We start from the raw sequence: 19,466 nt of genomic DNA, 5'->3' as shown, positions 1-19,466 counted from the left end.
ACTAAATCAGTGCAGGAAATGAATATGGATGGCCCGAGGCGCAAGGGGAAGGGAACACGAAGCCTGATGAGCTCCCTGAAGGAGGCGTCTGGACAGTGACTGCTACCTCACACACACACACACACACACACACACACACAGTCGACATGTGCAGATGTTCGTCGCCAAAATCTGATACACACGCAACAAATATTCAGACCAACATGAACAGAGGCACAAAAGACGCTTGATGTGCAACAACAAATCAATTTTCTGGCATGAATGCATGCAAGAAACACATTCACACTCACACACACACACACACAATGTGCAGAGATGCAAAAAAAATGCCTCAAAACATTTAACAATGCAAGGAAATATAAAAATATATATATTCTTTTAAAACGTGCCTGAATTTTGACAACAAATGCATTTGCGAAAACCATCATTCATACTCGGATGAACGCTTGAACGCACATGCATGCACAGACCCTTAGTACACGGAGCGCGAGTCAAAATAGGCAGATTAGTCAAAAGCAGCCACAGTGACAGGCACCTCAGTGGAGGGGCATCAAGCAGGTGCTTTTATTGCAGAGGCCACATGTGTGTGGTGAGACACGCACACATCTGTGTGATTGATCAGCGTGAGCAGAGCAGACAGGAAGCAATGAGTCATGAATCGGGGCTTCAGGGGGTCTCGGGGGTCCCGGCAAAACAAGGGCACGGGGGCCAAAGTCAGGTCAAACACAACACACACACACACGGTCTACATTCACTATGGAATGAATCACAGCAGGCGTGTGCCGTTATAGGAAAATAATTAGCGACTGGGAGGTGTGAAGCAGCCTGCTTTACCGGTATTAAACACAAAAGCTTGTTTTCAATCAGTGCTTTTAAGTCAACGCTGAGAGAACTGTCCGATCTTCCACTATGACGGAACGTGAGACTGGGACTCCGTAACAACCACGGCTGAGAACAGACCATCGGACTGGACGTGCGGTCACATGATGGTTTATTTCCGGTGATGGGTGGAGGCTGAAAGATGTCGGCAAAAAGAGATTATCCACAGTCAGTAACGGTACACCTGCAAAGAGGTTAGGGGTTAGCACGCTTGCGTCGCACCTCCAGAGTTGGGGGTTTGAATCCCGCCTCTGTCCCGTGTGCACGGAGTTTGCATGTTCTCCCCGCGCTTCAGGGTTTCCTCCGTGTACTCCAGTCCAAAGACACGCGTTGCAGGCTGACTGGCATGTCCAAACTGTCCGTAGTGTGTGAATGTCGTGCCCTGCGATGGGTTGGCGCCCTGTCCACGGTGTCCCCCGCCTTGTGCGATGAGTCCCATGGGGCGGATGTCCCACGTGTATGTATGTATAGGACAGATGGCATGGAAATTGATGTATGAATTGATGTATGGATGGATAGATGGCTGGTGTACCTAATAAAAATGGCACTCAGATTTTAAATAATAATAATAATAATAATAATAATAAATAAATTCAGGTCTAAACGCTGTCTGGAATTCAAATCACAGGTTTATATATATATATAAAATGCACTCGTTCTGGTTTCCATAGTAACCACTAATTCACGAGGACCGGTGTGGCGGAAGTTCCACATAACCTACACCTAACAGATTCATTTTTAAAGAGTGTTTTATTTAACAGAGAAAAAAACATGTATATTTATCACATGAGGAAGGAGTCTCCAGTGCCAGTGCTTTGTAACTACACACGTAACGCTGTAACTTTAAGTTTTTTCCGCCACGGGAAAGTTCAACAGTTAACAGATAACAGCGCTCCCGTCCCCACCCGGAAGTGAGTTTTTGGTTGTTATTTATTTAAGAGTGACACGTATTTTATTATGAATTCATTTTTATATATTTTTTCAATATTTTGTGCTTGCTAGCATCCAACTCCAAAAAAAAAATACCAACTGAATCGTTTGTGTCATGACACGCCCTCCAGATGTTGGGCAAGGGTGGTGCGTGGATAGAAAGACAACGTCGCTGAACTGCACTAATCAGCTCAGATCATCCTCAGGCCATCTGTTAGCAGGTTACTGTATATCAGAGCGATCACCAGGAAGTCCCTCTCTAAAATAGAACACACCTCAGTCACTTCTCCCTCCCCCGCCACCTCACGCAAGCGTCGTGCCAGCGCAGATATTTGCATAAGTTTTCACTGACGCAGATGAATTTCATAAATCCGTGATAAAGCTCTCTACCTGCTTTACTATTACGGTTAATCCTAATGGAGCTGCAGAAGGCTGTATCCTACCGATATTGAGCTGCAGTTATTGCTTTCAATAACTCACGCTGTACAGATTATAAAGATTGACCTGCGCCAAGAAACGTTCTTCTTTTCTAAACGCCACAGGACGGAGCGTTCACTTTCAACATGCCACCCCCTGATATTTTTCTTCGACTGTCCAGTTTCGGCGACCCGGTAGCTCGGTGCAGGCTCGGATTCCTGTTCTTGGCGGACAGGAGTGGAACCCGATGTCGTTTTCTGCTTTTGTAGCTCACCGGGTTCAGCATACGGTGCGTTCTTAGATGCTCATCACGGTTGTAAAGAGGGGTTACGATAGCACTCTTGGCCATCTCTTTCGATCCTCTCTGAAGGTTCCACCCCCTGCCCACACCATTCTGTGTAAACTCTAGAGACTCACGAGCTCAGTAGTCTATGAAAGACTTAAACCAGCTGCTCTGGCACCAAGGCACGGAGATCACAATTTTCCCCATTCGGATGTTTGATGTGAACATTACCTGAAGCGCTTGACCTGTATCTGCATGTGAGGGTGTTCCTAACAACGTAGCCATATATACTGGATATATTATATTATATATATATATATATATATATATATATATATATATATATATATATATATATATACACACACACACATCCATCTTCTATACCTCTTAACCTTTCTTCAGGGTCACGGGGAAACCTGGAGCCTATCCCAGGGAGCATCGGGCACAAGGTGGGGTACACCTTGGACAGGGTGCCAATCCATCACAGGGCACAATCACAGATATATATATATATATCAAAATCAGCACAGTGACAAAAAAAAAAAAACCCCAATGTGTTTAAATATATATAATGCATCAATTACGCAGTGTTGGTAAACAGATGAAATATAACACACTAATGGCGTGCTGTTAGGAGTAGTGGTGGTTGTTGTTTTTTTTTGGCGCAACAGAAATTTTTGAGGATTTGTATCAGAGGGTGCTGGGAGGAAGCGGCCTACGCTCAGGGCACTCACACGGTCTCACTGCCACTCTTATGGGAGTTGTCCGGAACCGGACGAGCGGCAGCACTCATTTGTCTGTGATCTGCAACGAATCGGCCGAGCTGTAATGACTCCCTCTGGGTGCGTAATGGCAGGTATTAGAGTACTTATCCCAGCAAGCCCTTCAGCATTCCCAGGACAGGCACACATGGCTCCACTCAGGCAAGCAGGCGTCTATGGTGGCCATTCCAAGTCTGAGAGGAACAGCTGGAGAAGGGAACTGAGTGAAGGGTCAAGAGACGCTTGTGAAGAGTGAGGGCAGAAATGAGGGGATGCCAGGGATAACTCTGAGAAGTGGAAAAGGCACAGGTTTTTTTGTTGGGGGGGGGGGAGGGGGTTTAATAGTAGTTGCAAAGGTTGAACATAGATAATAACCTGAGCCATGGCATATAATTAGCAGTAATGAAACATGGTGATGGTGGGATTGTTTTACTAACTGTTGGTTTTTATTAATGTTATTTATTAATTGTTGTACTAACTTTATTTATTTATTTTTTAAGCATTTCACGTACTATGATTCCTTATTTTGCTTAACAAGAAATTTAAAAAATATTTTATAATCCTTTATGTTAAGAATTTGGACACAAAAATTTTATAATAATAATAATAATAATAATAATAATAATTATTATTATTATTATTATTATTATTAAAGAAAATAATTACTAGGCTAAATTAATAACAAATGCATCCATTGCAATTTTTTTAAAAAAATTAAATCCAAGTAGGGTTAAAAATGCAGTGGCGGAAAAGTTTCAAATTTAACAAATACAAAAGTAAAAAGTATTTAAAAACAAATGGAATAATAAAAGCAAAAACACCGCATTGAAATACTGAAATATTGAACTATTTTGCAATTTCAGATCGCTTTCTACAGATCCCCCCCCGTCCGTCCTTCCAGCGTAATGAGAGAATAAACATGAATATGGGTTTCCAAAAATAGAATTGTAATCCAAAATGTGTGCATGTGTTTGTAGTGGGGGGGGAAACAAACAAACAAACAAACAAACACCCCACATGTTCTGTCACTACAGATTGATGCCTGGGAATCTGAATAAGGCAGTGAGTTGATTATTTAGGAGTTGATGTAAGGCTACTCATGAGAGGTCATCTCTCGTCACCGCGGAGAATGCCAGAAACGATACGCTTCTACATTACTACAAAAAGCAAGAACACTGCTTTAGTTATGAAACACTCAATTCATAGCTGAGCCCGTGAAAACCACTCCGAGTCAACAGAAGTCCAAATCCCTACCTACTTCCTGGCTAGATCTTGAGAGGTACACGTTAATGTGAGTTTCTCAACACTTTTACCCTTTCATATCCAGAAAGTACACCCACACAGAGGTTACAGGAACCCTCCTCTGGCGGAGTCAAATCGAGAGTGCACTGAAAGGCCTGGCATCGTGTTTTGTTTCAGACAGATACAGTTGGCCCACATCGAGGCATGCATCATCCTGTACAAAGGCTCCACTGTGCGCTATCAATCATGTGAAGCCAGCTCGGAGCCATAAATCCCTCCTTTGAGGAAATTCCCCCTTTCAAATTTACAAAATGGTGGTGGTGGGGAAGAGAGACGTGCTCGTTGAAATGTCAGAGGAATGATGATATTGAGGGATGAGGCCAGATGTGTGGGGGATTTTGATTTGGTTCGCAAGCACTTCTTGATTTCGTGCCATGTAAAGTTTCACAGAGCGACTTTTTAAAAGCGGATATTAAGCAAAATGGGGATAATTATAGTTTGGACGGCTGCCAATATTGTGTATGTATGTTGTGTACTGACTGTCTGTATTTCTCATAGCACAGACTTTTTGTTTTATTTTTTTTTTTTAAAGTACCCGTACCGTTTTTTTTTTCTTTTTCCCCCCCAGCACCTCCGATGTAGAATTAGCTGAAAAGGTCCGGAGTAAACACTGCCGACTTTTCAAACTAGAACAATGCCCGGCGCGTGTACCGTGTGAAACATGTCCGGTTTCAGTCGGCGATTAGGAAATCCGTTGGACTAATTTCCAATCTTATAACCGATTGCTAAATGACTGAATCGTTTGCTAAGCAGGAGAATGTTTCCAGAAACCCAATTAATTGGAGAAATGACATTATTTTAGATCTTTAGTGGGCTCATTTTATCAGCTCCGTGTTACTCTGCATAATTTCATAATTTCTCGTTTGCCCACATCCTAAATTACAATATTAGTCATATACTCATTATAAGGGCCATCAATTTGTGGCAAATTCCCATTAGCCAGATAAAAATATCAGTTAAGCCTATTCGTCAAAATACTATTCAGTCTGTTGTACACAAAAGACGGCAAGATAGATGACCGAATACTTTCTAATAGGGGAAAAGAAAAAAACCCTGTCGTGATGGGATTAGTTGCTTCTTGATATTGTTGGCAACATAGCCAAAATGATCACGCTTAACACGATCTTCTATACACATCCAGCTCGGTATGATGGAAAATACCGGAAGCGCTTACGTGAGCATTTATTAGCGGATAATAATATGCTGCACATGAATAATATTCGACTACTCTTAACGGTACCACTTAAACGCGGTTTCACTCGGCGCGACGGCGGACGAATCAGAAACTCATTAGCAAGTGAAAACGCCGACGTATTGTGAATTATGGTACGACATGTTAATATTTAATAACGATCGTTCGCATTGGCAAACTGCTGCAGTACGAGAGCGATAAAGCGCTTCGGCGTGTTCAGCTATGGGAAAATGGTGAGCGCTGGGGCGGTGCGATGCAGCACAGAGCATTAAGCGTTTTATTCCTCGACGAGGCGTTTCACTTACGTTAAATTAAAGAACGACGCATCAGCCACACTTTCTGTCCGTTTAGTGCGCTGTGGAATGTCCATGAAACAAGTTCCTGTAAGCATCACTTACGTTACAGCAGAGATAAACACTCATGTCGTTCTCTTGAAATTAGTAAGACGTGAAAACGCGACTTATGTTACAGAGAAACCCTAAAGCCTTCTCGCTTATTGGAAAACGTTACAATTTACAGTTTTACCTCCGACTGTTACACAAGCACTGACACTGGAGATCCCTGGTTGCCTTCACAGACCGCTTCAACACGTCAACGATTACACAATCCCATTTATGCAACAGTTCGTTCCGGTCCTCCGGTTCGATTGCTCATATTTAATATAACCGCACTTTTCACTGCTTGTAGAACTTCTGACTTTAAAATACCGGAAGCTCATCAGATGACGATGAAAAGGAATGCACAGTTTCACCGGACGCACCTTCAACGGGATTGTACAAATCGTCGTGAGCTAGCTAGCTAGCTAGCCGACGGGCTATCCGCGAGCGTGGCATCTTGGGGATCGATTTCTGCTGACGGAGCGAAAACAAATGATTTGGCCACATTGTGTCGTACAGTATTATGTAATCATAACACTGTATATTGTGATCAGATGATTCATTCTCGCCAGTCAAATGTGAAGAACTGAAAAACAATAATAAGTTCGGGCAAATTCATTTCAAGGGGCCGAGTTAAATTAGAAAAATTATTTTATCTTTAGATAATAAATTCAGTATTGTCCATCCATCCATCCATCCATCTTCTATACCACTTATCCTTTTCAGGGTCATGGGGAAACCTGGAGTCTATCCCAGGGAGCATCGGGTACAAGGCGGGGTACACCCTGGACAGGGTGCCAATCCATCACAGGGCACAATCACATACACACTCACACACACATTCATACTCTACGGACACTTTAGATACTTTAGACATACCATGCATGTCTTTGGACTGGGGGAGGAAACCGGAGTACCCGGAGGAAACCCCTGCAGCACGGGGAGAACATGCAAACTCCGCACACACAGGACCACGGTGGGAATCGAACCCCCGACCCTGGAGGTGTGAGGCGACCGTGCTAACCACTAACCCCCATGCGCCCTTACATTCACTATTGTTTAATACAGAATTGCTGAAAGTCTATACAGTATATAATGCAGAGTACATCATAAGTAACTCATTAAACGACTTAAAAATGAAGAGTAATCCCTTATAAATAACTCAATAAAATAGAAGACTTTAATTACAGTAACACGTCCCACCCAACACTGGATATGAATCCATATTTGAGATTTAAACACCGAGTCACCTTGGAGGTATGATGTGGATTAGGGTACGAGTCTGGCTGCTGATCGGGTGGGTGTGTAGAACTGTTTCACCGTTTAACTGTGTAGCACGTGGGCGTGCTTTCTTTAGAAATGACACTATTAACGGCTCTGTGTACTTAAAGAAAAAGAAAAAGAAAAAAAAAAAAAAAAAACAGACAACAAATCAATTACGATAATCAGTTAAACAGACAATGCTCTGAATTGTCCAACCAGGACATCTGAGTTGCCGGATTGTCTTAATGCTTAATTACACTATGCCACATTAATTACGCTTTACACATGTACACTGATTAGCTAACTATCTAATCGGATTTGTACGTTTGTTTGGTTGGTTTTTTTTTCTTCCCCGCGTAGGAACATTATTGCTGGCCGTCATCCGGGAATACATTCCGTCTGCTGGTGAAATTGTGGATTTCCAATTTTTGAGAAAAACACTGTACGTGAATAGAGGGGGGGAAAAAAATACTTAATTAGGGAACGCTGCTAGCTGGCTTTGGTAAAGTGTATAGTCTGTGGCACAAACAACACGAAAAAGTCAAACAGCTAAAGACTTGCTTAGAATCAGCTATTTTAATCTCTACGTTAAAATATCCAAAATGGCCTTTTAATGCTGATTAAAAATAAAACTATACATTTAAAAGAACTGCCGTTTAGTGAAACTTGGGGCTTAATTGGTTTTCCTTGTCTCAATGAATTATAAGATAATAATAATAATAATAAAAAACCTGGTGATTTGCAATTTTATATATATATATAAATAATATAATAATAATATAATAATATAATATAATATATATATATATATATATATATATATATATATATATATATATATATATATATATAAATAAATAAAATAAATAAATATAATATATTTTATATAAAAAATAACTTTATAAATTAATAAATTTATATATATAAATTTATATATAAATTTATATATATATATATATCTATATATATATCTATAGATAGATAGATATATATATCTATATATATATATATATATATATATATATATATATATATATATATATATATATATATATTATATAGATATATAGATATATAGATATCTATATATAGATATCTATATCTATATATATATATAGATATAGATATCTATATATAGATATCTATATATCTATATATATATCTATATATATATATATATATATATATATATATATATATATATATATATATATCTCTATATCTATATATATATATATATATATATATATATAAAAATAAAAACTATATCACCAGAAATTATAGCAAGTATACGGAGTCAAGTAATAGCCTATGAGTAACAATAACAATAACCAACATTGATCATCCCAACTGTGCACACAGGAACCTCGTACAAAAACGTGTTTTTGTGCGTGTCTCCACATATAGTTAGTGAACGTGAACACGCGAGAGGCGCACGCGAGACGTGGCAACAGATGCATTTGCGTACAAGATACATCGTGGACCACTGACCTGGATGTGATGTGGAGCGCAGACACATGGGTGGCGCTGCGTGCTTTTTTTTGGAGGCGATTACATAATTGAACTTTAAAACGAGCCAGGTGTGACTTTAATCATATCGGTAGTACCGTCGCAATCAAAATGACTCAACCCGGAGTGCAAATCAGGTTTATTGTCAGAATGTACAGACTTCCAGCTGGCCGCGTTGAACAAATCAAACCAAAGCGATTGAAATAGTTCGACACGACGAATGCTTCGAGCGGTTTTCAGAAATTCAACTGGAAACGCGACTTATAATGCTTTCTCCGGTGTTAAAATGATTCACCCGCCTGAATAGAATCTCTCACAACAGCACAGATATGCAAAACAGGTGTTGTCTCAAGCAGACCTGATACACCTAGTTGGACCAGGTGTGTGGAGCTGGAACACATGAAACACCTGAACTGGCTAGGGGGAGAAAACGTATGAAATACCTGGACGGGGCAGAAGAAGGAAGCTATCACCGGCTGCACGCGGATTTCTTTATAGGTCCGTCTGATGGATCAAATAGATCAAATACATGAAAACTCGAGACATTTCTTAGAGTCCGTGCAACGACAGATTTTCGTGTTTCGCACCGAATTCACCCTGATCCTCCTCATCATTCTACATACAGACCGACACAATAACCACACACACACGCACACGACATCGGATTTCCCCACCGGTTGACGCGGTGGAGAAACGCTTATCCGGGATTGCTTGGGATGAGGAACGTAAACTGCACTCCGATGCGTAGTGAAGATATTCCACTCAGTAAGACGTCTCGCATTCCCTCAAATTGCATGTAACGAACTTACATACAGACCTGTTTATTCTCGTACCTGGATTATTACACCTGCAACTTGCTGTTCCCTGGAGGTTTCTGGAACTAATCGAAAAGTACCTGCACGCACCAGCGTATCTTAGAGAGTAGAGCGTCCTCAGAGAGAAGAGACCACACTGAGTCGCTGCTGAAGACCAGATGATGTTTGTTGGCTAGCTCTTTGATGGCGACATGGGGTATGAGATGTACAGCGTATAACTGAATGTTCTTTTTTTTTTTTTTTTTTTTTTTTTTACACTTCTTGCGCGAGCCTCTTCATCTGCTGCATAAAAGCTCAAAAGCTCCAAACAGCTTGTCCGACTCGTTGGGAATTCCACGTTCCAGGCATGGAAACATTTCTTGAATCTTAAACCTTTTACGCCACTTCAAGGAGTATTAACGTGGGAGATTTTTATGATAAATATTGTTGATATGAACAGTGTTGGGTACGTTACTTCAAAAAAAAAAACAAAAACAAAAAAAATGGATCGCGACGTGAGCCGGTTGTAGGTATACTGCTTTATAGTCAAATCGTGACCTTTTCAATATAACCTACTGCGTTACAGTACGACGTTTCTGTATGCGGCTCTGGACGCCGTTGAACAGTTAAACGTTTATTCGCCGTTAGTGTACAGGCCATCAGACCATTAATATGTTCATTGAATTCCCTTAATCAAGTTGTAAGTACAACTGAATTATTATATATCCTACAAGGACACCTAAGCTGTCACTGCTTTTTTTTTAATGAGTTTCAATTAAGCTGTTATTTGCAGAAGAATGGCGCGGTGACGTGCAGCCGAGCGCTCGCGGCCCGGCAAGGACACGCACGAACCAAGACCGTTTATTATCGCTCGATTTAAAAAGTTCTATAGCTTTTGTTTGGGGGGTGTTTGGGAGGGGGGGGGGGATGTCAGGTGAGACGTCCTGTATGAAAACAGCTCTACAGTTATTACGGTGAAATATTAATAATGATGAGGGAAACGAAACCAAACAAATAAAAACATTACTTTTTTTTTTTTTTCAGCGATCCTTGAATGTAACCGAGTACAGAAGGGTGTTTTGATTTTTCCCGTTTATCACATAAACGTGAGCTACACTGACATTTCGAGTGTATCGGGGCTCAAGTAGGCTGACATTTCATAGAGATTTATACCAGAGAAGACATGCTGAGCTTAATACAGTGAAAATATCATTTTAGCCAGTTTATACCGAGTCTTAGCGATGCAGGAACGTTCACGGGACGGTTTTCGAATAAACCTACCGCCAAACATGTACACACGATCAATCAAACGCTTATCTGTAAATACTTTCAAGCTCCATGAAAGGTCGTACAGTCGTTACGACCGGGCGTACAGCGGCCGCACGTGCGCGGGTCAAAACGTCCGAGCTCTCCGTGACCTCCGGCGGAAGAGGGAAAAGAAAAAAAAAAAAACGAACGGCGCAGAAGACGGCGGGGTTCGGATTCGGACAGAACTGCCGAAACATGGAGTTGATTCATCAAATTAGCTCTGGTGTAATTGCGTGGCGCAACTCGTCATGAAACATGTTGGCAATAAAGCTGTCGAGAAGCCATCAGCGGCCATGTTAAATGAAGACGCAAAAAGCACTGGAGGGGGTTGGGGCTGTCTGGACGGCGGCCAGCGAGGTGGTCAGAACACTTGCTGGGCAAAGATTTCGCTGGAGCACTCGAGATGCGTATTATTCCTCTTTTTTTTTTTTAATTAAACGTCTGTGCCTCTTAGTCAGGGCTGAAACTTAATGATAGTATACGATTTAAACACGACGTACGGCCTTGCTCTCGTATGGTAAATAGAACATCGTATCATACTTTGAAATCGAACTGAATTTAAAAACACACACACACACACACACACGTGTACACTCAAATATCCAGAATGCATCCACAATCAAACAATCAATTCATTACAACAGCGAATGTGTGCTAAGCCTAATTAAAGAACAGGATGCTGAATAAAATGATAAATACACCAGCTTTACCTGCGCACCTTCTTCTTCTTCTTCTTCATCAGTGTGTAGTCTTGCGAAAGTTTTCCTGTCTAATTGTTACAGATTGCACCATTAGCAAAATATTGTCATAGCTCCTGCACCCGTAGATAGTAGCAGGCGAGGGTTAATTTGCATAATAAATCTTAATTGAGACTCATTAAGCACTTGATTGGAAGCAAACCAGGTACACTGTGGATCATTTTCAGATTAATGAAGTTTCTATCTTTTCGAGCAACGCTATTTCTCAGCGCCGTGTGGCCGTCGAAGGGACGTCGGGATCCGGTACGACGTGGGAGTGGGGGTGGGGGGAGATGGGATGAGGGGGTTGACTCGATCGTGGATTAACTAGGATGGACGCTGATTTGTTTACGGCTGGGCGCGTCTGGAAAACCGAGCCTGTTTTGGTGGGAGAAACAGCAGGGACGGTTTGTGTTTTAAAGCGAGAAGCGGCATTTTCGTTTCGTAGTTCAAATGACATTCAGATGATGTTATGGAAGAAAAGCGTCTTGGGTATTAGGTAATGGGTACAACGTGTTCCTCTTGTCCCCTCGCGACCGCGACACATTCTAGACCGGATAAAGCTTTGTGTTTGTATGAACAGGATTCTATCACACGGAACTGAGGTAAATATGACAGAAGTGGGAAATTTGATCCTAGCCCCCGGCACTTGTCCTGATACAGCCACTCCATCTGAGATCCATCTGGAGGTGGAAACATGACCCTACACTGATTGTTTTGAACAACTCCAGAGCCATATGGCCTCCTGAGGTGGGCAGACTATTAGCCTTGCGCAGTATCGAATGTCTCCGGTTTCACGCCGAATCTTTGTTCCTCTCTATTTTCTCACTGAGGATGGGAGGGTTCGAGGAGGAAAAAGGAGTTCCTCGGACAGCTGTTAAGGGCCTGGACGCTTTTCTCTTGCACACGGCGCAGGTGTGTGCGGTACAGATCGTTCTGCCCGCTGTCGTGCAACTCGGAACGCCCAGAATTCCTGCTAGTAATCAAATACCGGGAGCACAAAAGTGTTTTGTGTCATTGTTAGGCCCCTTTCACCCTCGGCTCGTTCTCGCTCGAGGAATCGACATCTCTTCCTGACTGCTGATCCTCCGACCTCAATCTCCCAAGCCGGCTATCTGAGGAGACGGGGACAAAAAAACGTCGTTTTGTAATTTCTTTTATACTCATGATGTCTGGTGGGAGTAATGAGTTTTAGTCCGGCCGCAATAAAGTCTTCCCCATCACCTCACCATTGTCGCACTTAATGAGGAACGAGGGGAAAAGGAGAGAAAAAAAAAAAAAAGAAGAAGAACCTCACCAAGAAATAGCCTTTTCTACTTTTTTTTTCCAGGGATGATCGTGCGGAAACATTAGCTGGCCCAATTGCCCCCGCCGGCGTATCAAATCATGTCATTTGCCTGGAAACTGGTGCAGGTCTCTGAGGGAAGGCAAGGTGGCACGGGTGCGAGGCAGCACTATGCCCGCCTCGGGACCAATCATGGAAGAGTGGAGAGGAGAGAACGGCACCTCCAGGGCACACGACTGTTCCCCCACCCTCCCCCTCCCCCTTCCCGCCTCACCTGCATGCAGCACCATCTTACATCTGCTGTTTCAGCCACACATTGCACCAACCTCCCCAAAACCATCAGACGAGAGGAAATACCATGACATCATAGCCACAGGACCGGATGACAGCCTTTGTGGTTGAACTACTATATTCACGTAAACAAACAAAACCCGGAATTAGTGGGACGCGTAGTGTGGTGCATGGCTGTAACTGATCGAGGCCGACAGCCACGCAAGTCAGTCCCGTAACGATAAGTTTGGATTGGAACAAAATCAGATTAACATATTGGATCCAAACAACACTAATTTTCTGAAAAGTAACTGAAACAGAGATGCAGTCTAAATTATAATTACTAAAGCACAAAACAGAAGGAATTAAAACTAACCCAGGGTAAATAAGGCAGATGTTTCAATGCCGGAGTATCGAACTCGTCGTCCCCCCTCCCCCCCCCTTTGAGCTTAAATGGCTCTTAGGCAAATGACTGCACTGGACTGCCTTTTCTACCTAGACTAGACAAACAACATCTGCCTTGATCCTCAGATGTTTCCAGAACAGACCACTTAGGAGGACTCACGGTTAGCCAATTCCCAGAAGCCACTGTCACTCACTTACTGGCACAGCAACACTTAATGCCTTTGTCTGTTCTCCAATTTATCTTGTTAACAGCAAATTGGGCTAACGGTTCAAACTAGGAGCTATTGTAAAAGCGATAAGAGGAGGTTGGAAAACAATGCACAGGCGCCGCCGCATTAATGTAATAACCTGCTACGTCGAAATGAAACCTGTTTGATGAGATTATCGTCGTCAGCGATGTTCAGTGCCCTAATTTATACCAAGTTTACCAAAGGCTCTTGGATGAGAAAAGGAGGAAACCACTCCACCCAAGTTACTTTTCATTTCTGAAACAAAGTTTACACCCTAATTATCGAATTATTCCTTAACTCCGAGGGCGGATGCAGGAGACATATAAACCGGGGTAAATATCTATCTGACCTTCACGCGAATGCGAATCGTGTAGTTCAGCAGCGAGGGCTCTTTAGTCTTTACCGAGTGACTGTATTTTTACAATGTGGAACGATAAGCTGCAGATAGCACTCATAACACAATAACAGCCATTTCACCCTCAGAGTACCGCTATATCTTTACGGCCTTGCACAAAAGAATTGAAAATGGAAAGAAGGAGGGGAGGAAAAAAAAAAAGCTCATTGCTTGCATCTTCTCTGGTCTTATTTTAATACCTCCCTCTCTTTCTCCCCTTGTTCGCCCCTCCACACATCATTAAGCATATTATTATAACATGAGTGTCAGCCTGCATCTCTCCCTGCTCCATTCTTGCTCTGCCAGGTAATCAATTTGTCGTCACTCTCTATAACCCCAGTAAAGTCATCAAGCAAAATGAGTTACAGCTGCAAAAAGCCTTCAAGAATAAAAGAAAAGGGGAGAACGGGGGGGGGGGGGGGGAGCCAGGCAGAGAGAAATGACAACACGGACCCGGAATATTCGCCGCTGATAGCACATCCCAGGTCTTGAAGATGAAATATTAATGCACAATTTGTTTATCTGCGGGCCCACATCTCTCCTGCGCCGAGCTGTTAATTTTCTATCGGCACAGACAACGGATCAGTCAGTCATGAACTCTTCACGGTCATTACCGGGAGACGTTTTGATTAAGTATTCCTAATGTAGTGGATAGGAAAGAATGAAAACACTCTGCCTGCCAACTTTTGATTGACCATTAAGCCACTGATGAATGTGCCTGTCAGAGAGGAGACAATTACCTCAACAATGAAGAAACTCTTCTGGAAGGCTTATTTCTCCATAGGGCTGACACATTTACCAGATTACGGGGCGAGCAGGCCCGCAGCGCGTAAAAGGATCGCTTAGGAATCTTCGTAAAAAGTTCACCCAATAATTGCTGCGCCTTTGTTCAAGGAAGGGGGCTTTTAGAGGAGGGAGGGATGTGTGTGTATGTGTGTGAGAGAGAGAGAGAGAGAGTGTGGTGGGAGGAAATGAAATGAAGGACGGTTAGAAAGAGAGAGAGAGAGTCTCGGCGTCACGAGGTGGGTTGAAGATTGCTGGCAAGTCTCGGATCACCATGTACCAGCTGTGTTCACCGCCATTATAAACACATTAAAAATTCCCCAAACTGTTCTAAACACAACCGAGTGTTTGAGGTCGACATGAATGGGTGTTGACATATTTGCCTCTCTCTCTTATTTTTTTTTTTTTTATAAATGTAATGGCTTGATTGTCTCATCTTTAGAAAAACTTTTCATTAGGAACAGATATAAAACACACTGATTATATGTACATAAACATTTCTCTTTTTTTCTCTGTTTTTTTTTTATTAAATGAACAGACAGCTGTCCTAAATGACTCGGTCTTCGCAATACAGCAAAGCAAAACACTCCTCCGGAATATTCCGCATTCGCATGCTTACCTTGCAGAATATTTTGTTCTAAGCATGCAGAAAGACAAGTTAGGATATATATCAGCTTCTTTTGCATATTTATTCGGGATACACTTCCTCGCGCTTCATAACTGTTGATTGACACCTGAAAACAAAAACAGCACACGAGCTACAAAAATCAGACTACACTTCAACCTCCTATTTCCACAGCTTTGAAAAAGGAGAGACATACACCGATCCTTTAAGAATCCTTGAAACAACCTGCTCTTTATGTAAGATGTCTGAGAAGTTGTATAGAGCACTGGTACACATACTGGGAGAGAGAGAGAGAGAATACAATACCTAAGTGCAAAGCTCCTGTATAATAGTACAAATTAGAAGAAAAAAAATTATATTCATTCGAGCTTTTAGTGGGGATTAATTAAGCAGTAGAGGTCACGTGACACGCAAAGCCAATCACGTGCCTGCTTGGAAAAGAAAACAGGAAAATGACATCTGTAAAGCGTTAATGGAGACGAATGAATGAATGAATGAAAAAGTAATGTATTTAAGGCATAAGCATCAATATTAATTATTTTTTTAAAATTATGGATTGCTTTATATTAAGACAAAATAATTACATGATAAATAATAACCTATACGTATAACACGTGAGTATTGTTTATCAGGTAAGAAATCAGTCTACATAGCCCTTTACTCAAACACTAACGGTGTGTGTGTGTGTCCGTTTCTCTTGGAGATATGAAGGGTTCATCGGAAGTTCAGCTGATATTTGGAGCCAAGCGGCACATCAATCTTAAAAAAAAAAGAAAGAAAAAAGAAAACACCACACACAAAAAAACAAAAACAAACCCCGCACACGCACACACACACTCTCTCTCTTTCTCTAACCCATCTCCAACTTCAAACTTTGTTTGAAGTCGCACTGCACGTTCAGAAGCGAGGGTTTTTTGTTTTTCCAAACAAGGAAGCGTTTTGCTGACCTTTCCGATTTGACCCAGGAATCACTTCAAAATCCACCACATCGCCTCAGACCTGCCGAGAAGCCGCGCGCGCGCGCCGTTCACCCATTAGCTTAACAAGTATAAACAAACCCGCGCGCGAGCCGTTCACCCATTAGCTTAACAAGTATAAACAAAAAAAAAAAAAAAAAAAACCCGCGTTTGGACATTTTTTACAACACATTTCAATACTTTTCCTTCACTTCACCCTGTAGAACCTATATACTTTGAAATGAAGATGTGGACCGTGAGGAAAACAAAGCGTTTTGGTGTGGGGGAACAAAAAAAAAAAAAGAAAAGAAAAGAAAAAAGAAAGCCGTGGAGGTTTGAAGAGGAAAGGAGGAGGAGAAGAAGAGCAGCCGAAGAAGAAGAATGATAGGTGTCAGTCTGCTCCTTACCCGCAGCCCGCTTCGGCGCCTGCTGCTTCCTCCTCGGCATTTTCTCAACTCGTACTTCAAATTTGGTCTAGGTGTGGACTTCAGGTTTCTCAAATAGTCCGTAAAAAGAAGAAGAAACCAAACAAACAAGCGACCAGAAGAGCCAGTGTTCTTCTCTAACGCTGTAACCGCACTCCTCTCCTCCTGTACAATCCCAGTATCAGAGACGCTGTCTTGTCAAATCAGGTGTCAGGACAGGGGTGTCTCTTTCGCCTTCTCGGATCTATGGCGGACCGCTTTTCTTTCGTTCTCTCTCTCTCTCTCTCTCTCACTCACTCCCCCCTTTCTTCTTTTTCTTTCCGTTTCTCTTTCTCCCCCTCTCAAAAGCCAAAAGGACGAGCGCCTGTCAAAACGCCGGATTCGGTTAGTGAGCGAACCGAGTGACGAGGACAGAAAGAAAGCGTCCGTGTGTAAGAGAATATCGCGCTGGGTTCAGACACGGTGAGGCGATGCCCGCGAACATCGATCCCGAGAACAAACTGAACATTATTAAAAAAAAAAAAAAAAAAACTCCTCCCTCCTGCCTCGGCTGGACTTGATGATGGCAGCTAGACATTTGTTATACTAGATAACGTGTGAGCTTATTAAAGAGACAGACGCCAGGAAAAAAAAATAAATATTAGTGCTACTTCCCTCCTGTTTTCAGGAGTTCTTTTGTTTTGGTTTGTTTTTGGTGTACATAGATACAGAAAAAAAATCTGGACACACTCATTACATGTAATAATAATAATAATAATAATAATAATGAGGGAAAACCAGTATGTTATGCTAACATCATGTCTTGTGTCCAGTGTTGGCAAAAAAGCTAAAAACAGCTCTAAAAATGTCAACAAGAAAAGTGCATCTGAAATCAAAATGTGATGTTTCCAGAGGTTTTGTGCCTGTCTGTTAGATTTCCAAACACCGCGACGGTGTATTGTTGCAGAGATATTATACAGGGTGTCCTAAAAGTCTCCATGTGTATGCGAAAGTAACACCTTTTTTTTTTTAAGCAAAAAATGTCTTCCGATGTTTTTTAGATTTTGTTTATATTGTATACTTAACCCCCCCCAACTCCTTTGACAGAAGACGAACCCGTCGAAACCGTTCCTGTGGTGAATCTGGAAGCTGTCGCGAGGTTGCGATGAACTTTAGGAAGAAACATGGCGTGCACTTGATACACGAGACTGTCGCCAAACTTACTGACTGATTCAGAAAGACTGGAAGTGTCGCGGACGAGCGAGACGTGGACGTCCAGCGAAGAAGACACAACCCGTGTGGTGCTGGCAAACACAGAACACAGTCCTGTATGTACGGAGATTTTTGGGGCAGCCTGTAGTTTGCTGCTTATGGGAAAACAATGAAACGTTTGGTTTGTTCGTTGTTTGATGATTCATCCTGTACTAGTCTTGTGTTCGTCCAGTGGGATTACTTGCACGAACAGTATTTATATTTAGTTGCGGGGGCTTAGCGGTTAAGGCTCTGGGTTACTGATCGGAAGGTCCGGGGTTCGAGCCCCAGCACTGCCAAGCTACCACTGTTGGGCCCTTGAGCAAGGCCCTTAACCCTCTCTGCTCCAGGGGGCGCTGTATCATATCTGACCCCAACTTCCTGACATGCTGGGGTATGCGAAGAAAACAATTTCACTGTGCTCTACTGTAATTGTGGCCAATAAAGACTCATTATTTGCAGTCAGTTTCTGCAAGACCTTGTGAAGATGAACATTCGTCGGACATGTAAGAATGCTTACAAAGTCCCTTAATCATAAATTCGCAATTATGAAGGAAAGAAAAGACCTATTAACAAAAAAAAACGAACACCCAAGCTAATGTTAGTCCATGCAGTTCAGTGTGAAGTAGCTGGTGCTGTTGTTAACTCTTGTCTTCAGTTAAAAAGGATACTGATGTTACTTTCTAGACATGTGCATTAAATGATTACATGAAATTTTCTTTGACTATTTATCTCAATGTGGCTTTCCCCCACCAATAAACACACGTTTGCCACGTGATCAGCATGTAAAGGTATGTTTAAGAATTTAATAATAATAATAATAAGTCTGGGTCTTGCTTTATAGTAGCAACTTGTTATGAGAAGCATTTTTTTCATCTTCCCACACACAGGGCGTATGGTGGCTTAGCACATTTTCCTGACACCGCCAGGACTGGGGGTTCAATTTCTGTTGCTACCCTGTGTGTGCGGAGTTTGCATGTTCTCCCCGTGCTGCGGGGGTTTCCTCCGGGTACTCCGGTTTCCTCCCCCAGTCCAAAGACATGCATGGTAGGCTGATTGGTGTGTCCAAAGTGTCCGTAGTGTGTGAATGGGTGTGTGAGTGTGTATG

The 19,466-nt window shown here is 42.1% G+C and overlaps 1 protein-coding gene across 2 annotated transcripts in view; it reads right to left on the bottom strand.

Moving 5' to 3' along the window:
* Positions 1-18,185, bottom strand: part of LOC128618996 (teashirt homolog 2) — a 52,585-nt gene extending 34,400 nt beyond the window's left edge. The window contains exon 1 of one of the 2 annotated variants that reach the window (XM_053642783.1): positions 16,695-18,185. Coding sequence is in view for 1 of the 2 variants with exons in the window: in XM_053642782.1 (XP_053498757.1) it covers positions 17,111-17,150 (40 nt within the window). In the remaining variant the exon portion in view is untranslated. The remainder of the gene's footprint in view (positions 1-16,694) is intronic. The other variant, XM_053642782.1, reaches the window with a different exon arrangement.
* Between the last annotated feature and the right edge of the window lie 1,281 nt (positions 18,186-19,466).

The sequence above is a fragment of the Ictalurus furcatus genome, chromosome 15 (assembly GCF_023375685.1).
Source record: "Ictalurus furcatus strain D&B chromosome 15, Billie_1.0, whole genome shotgun sequence".
NCBI classification, from domain to species: domain Eukaryota; kingdom Metazoa; phylum Chordata; class Actinopteri; order Siluriformes; family Ictaluridae; genus Ictalurus; species Ictalurus furcatus.
Note: the sequence above shows the minus strand (reverse complement) of the source record. Positions and strands in the feature narration are given on the sequence as shown.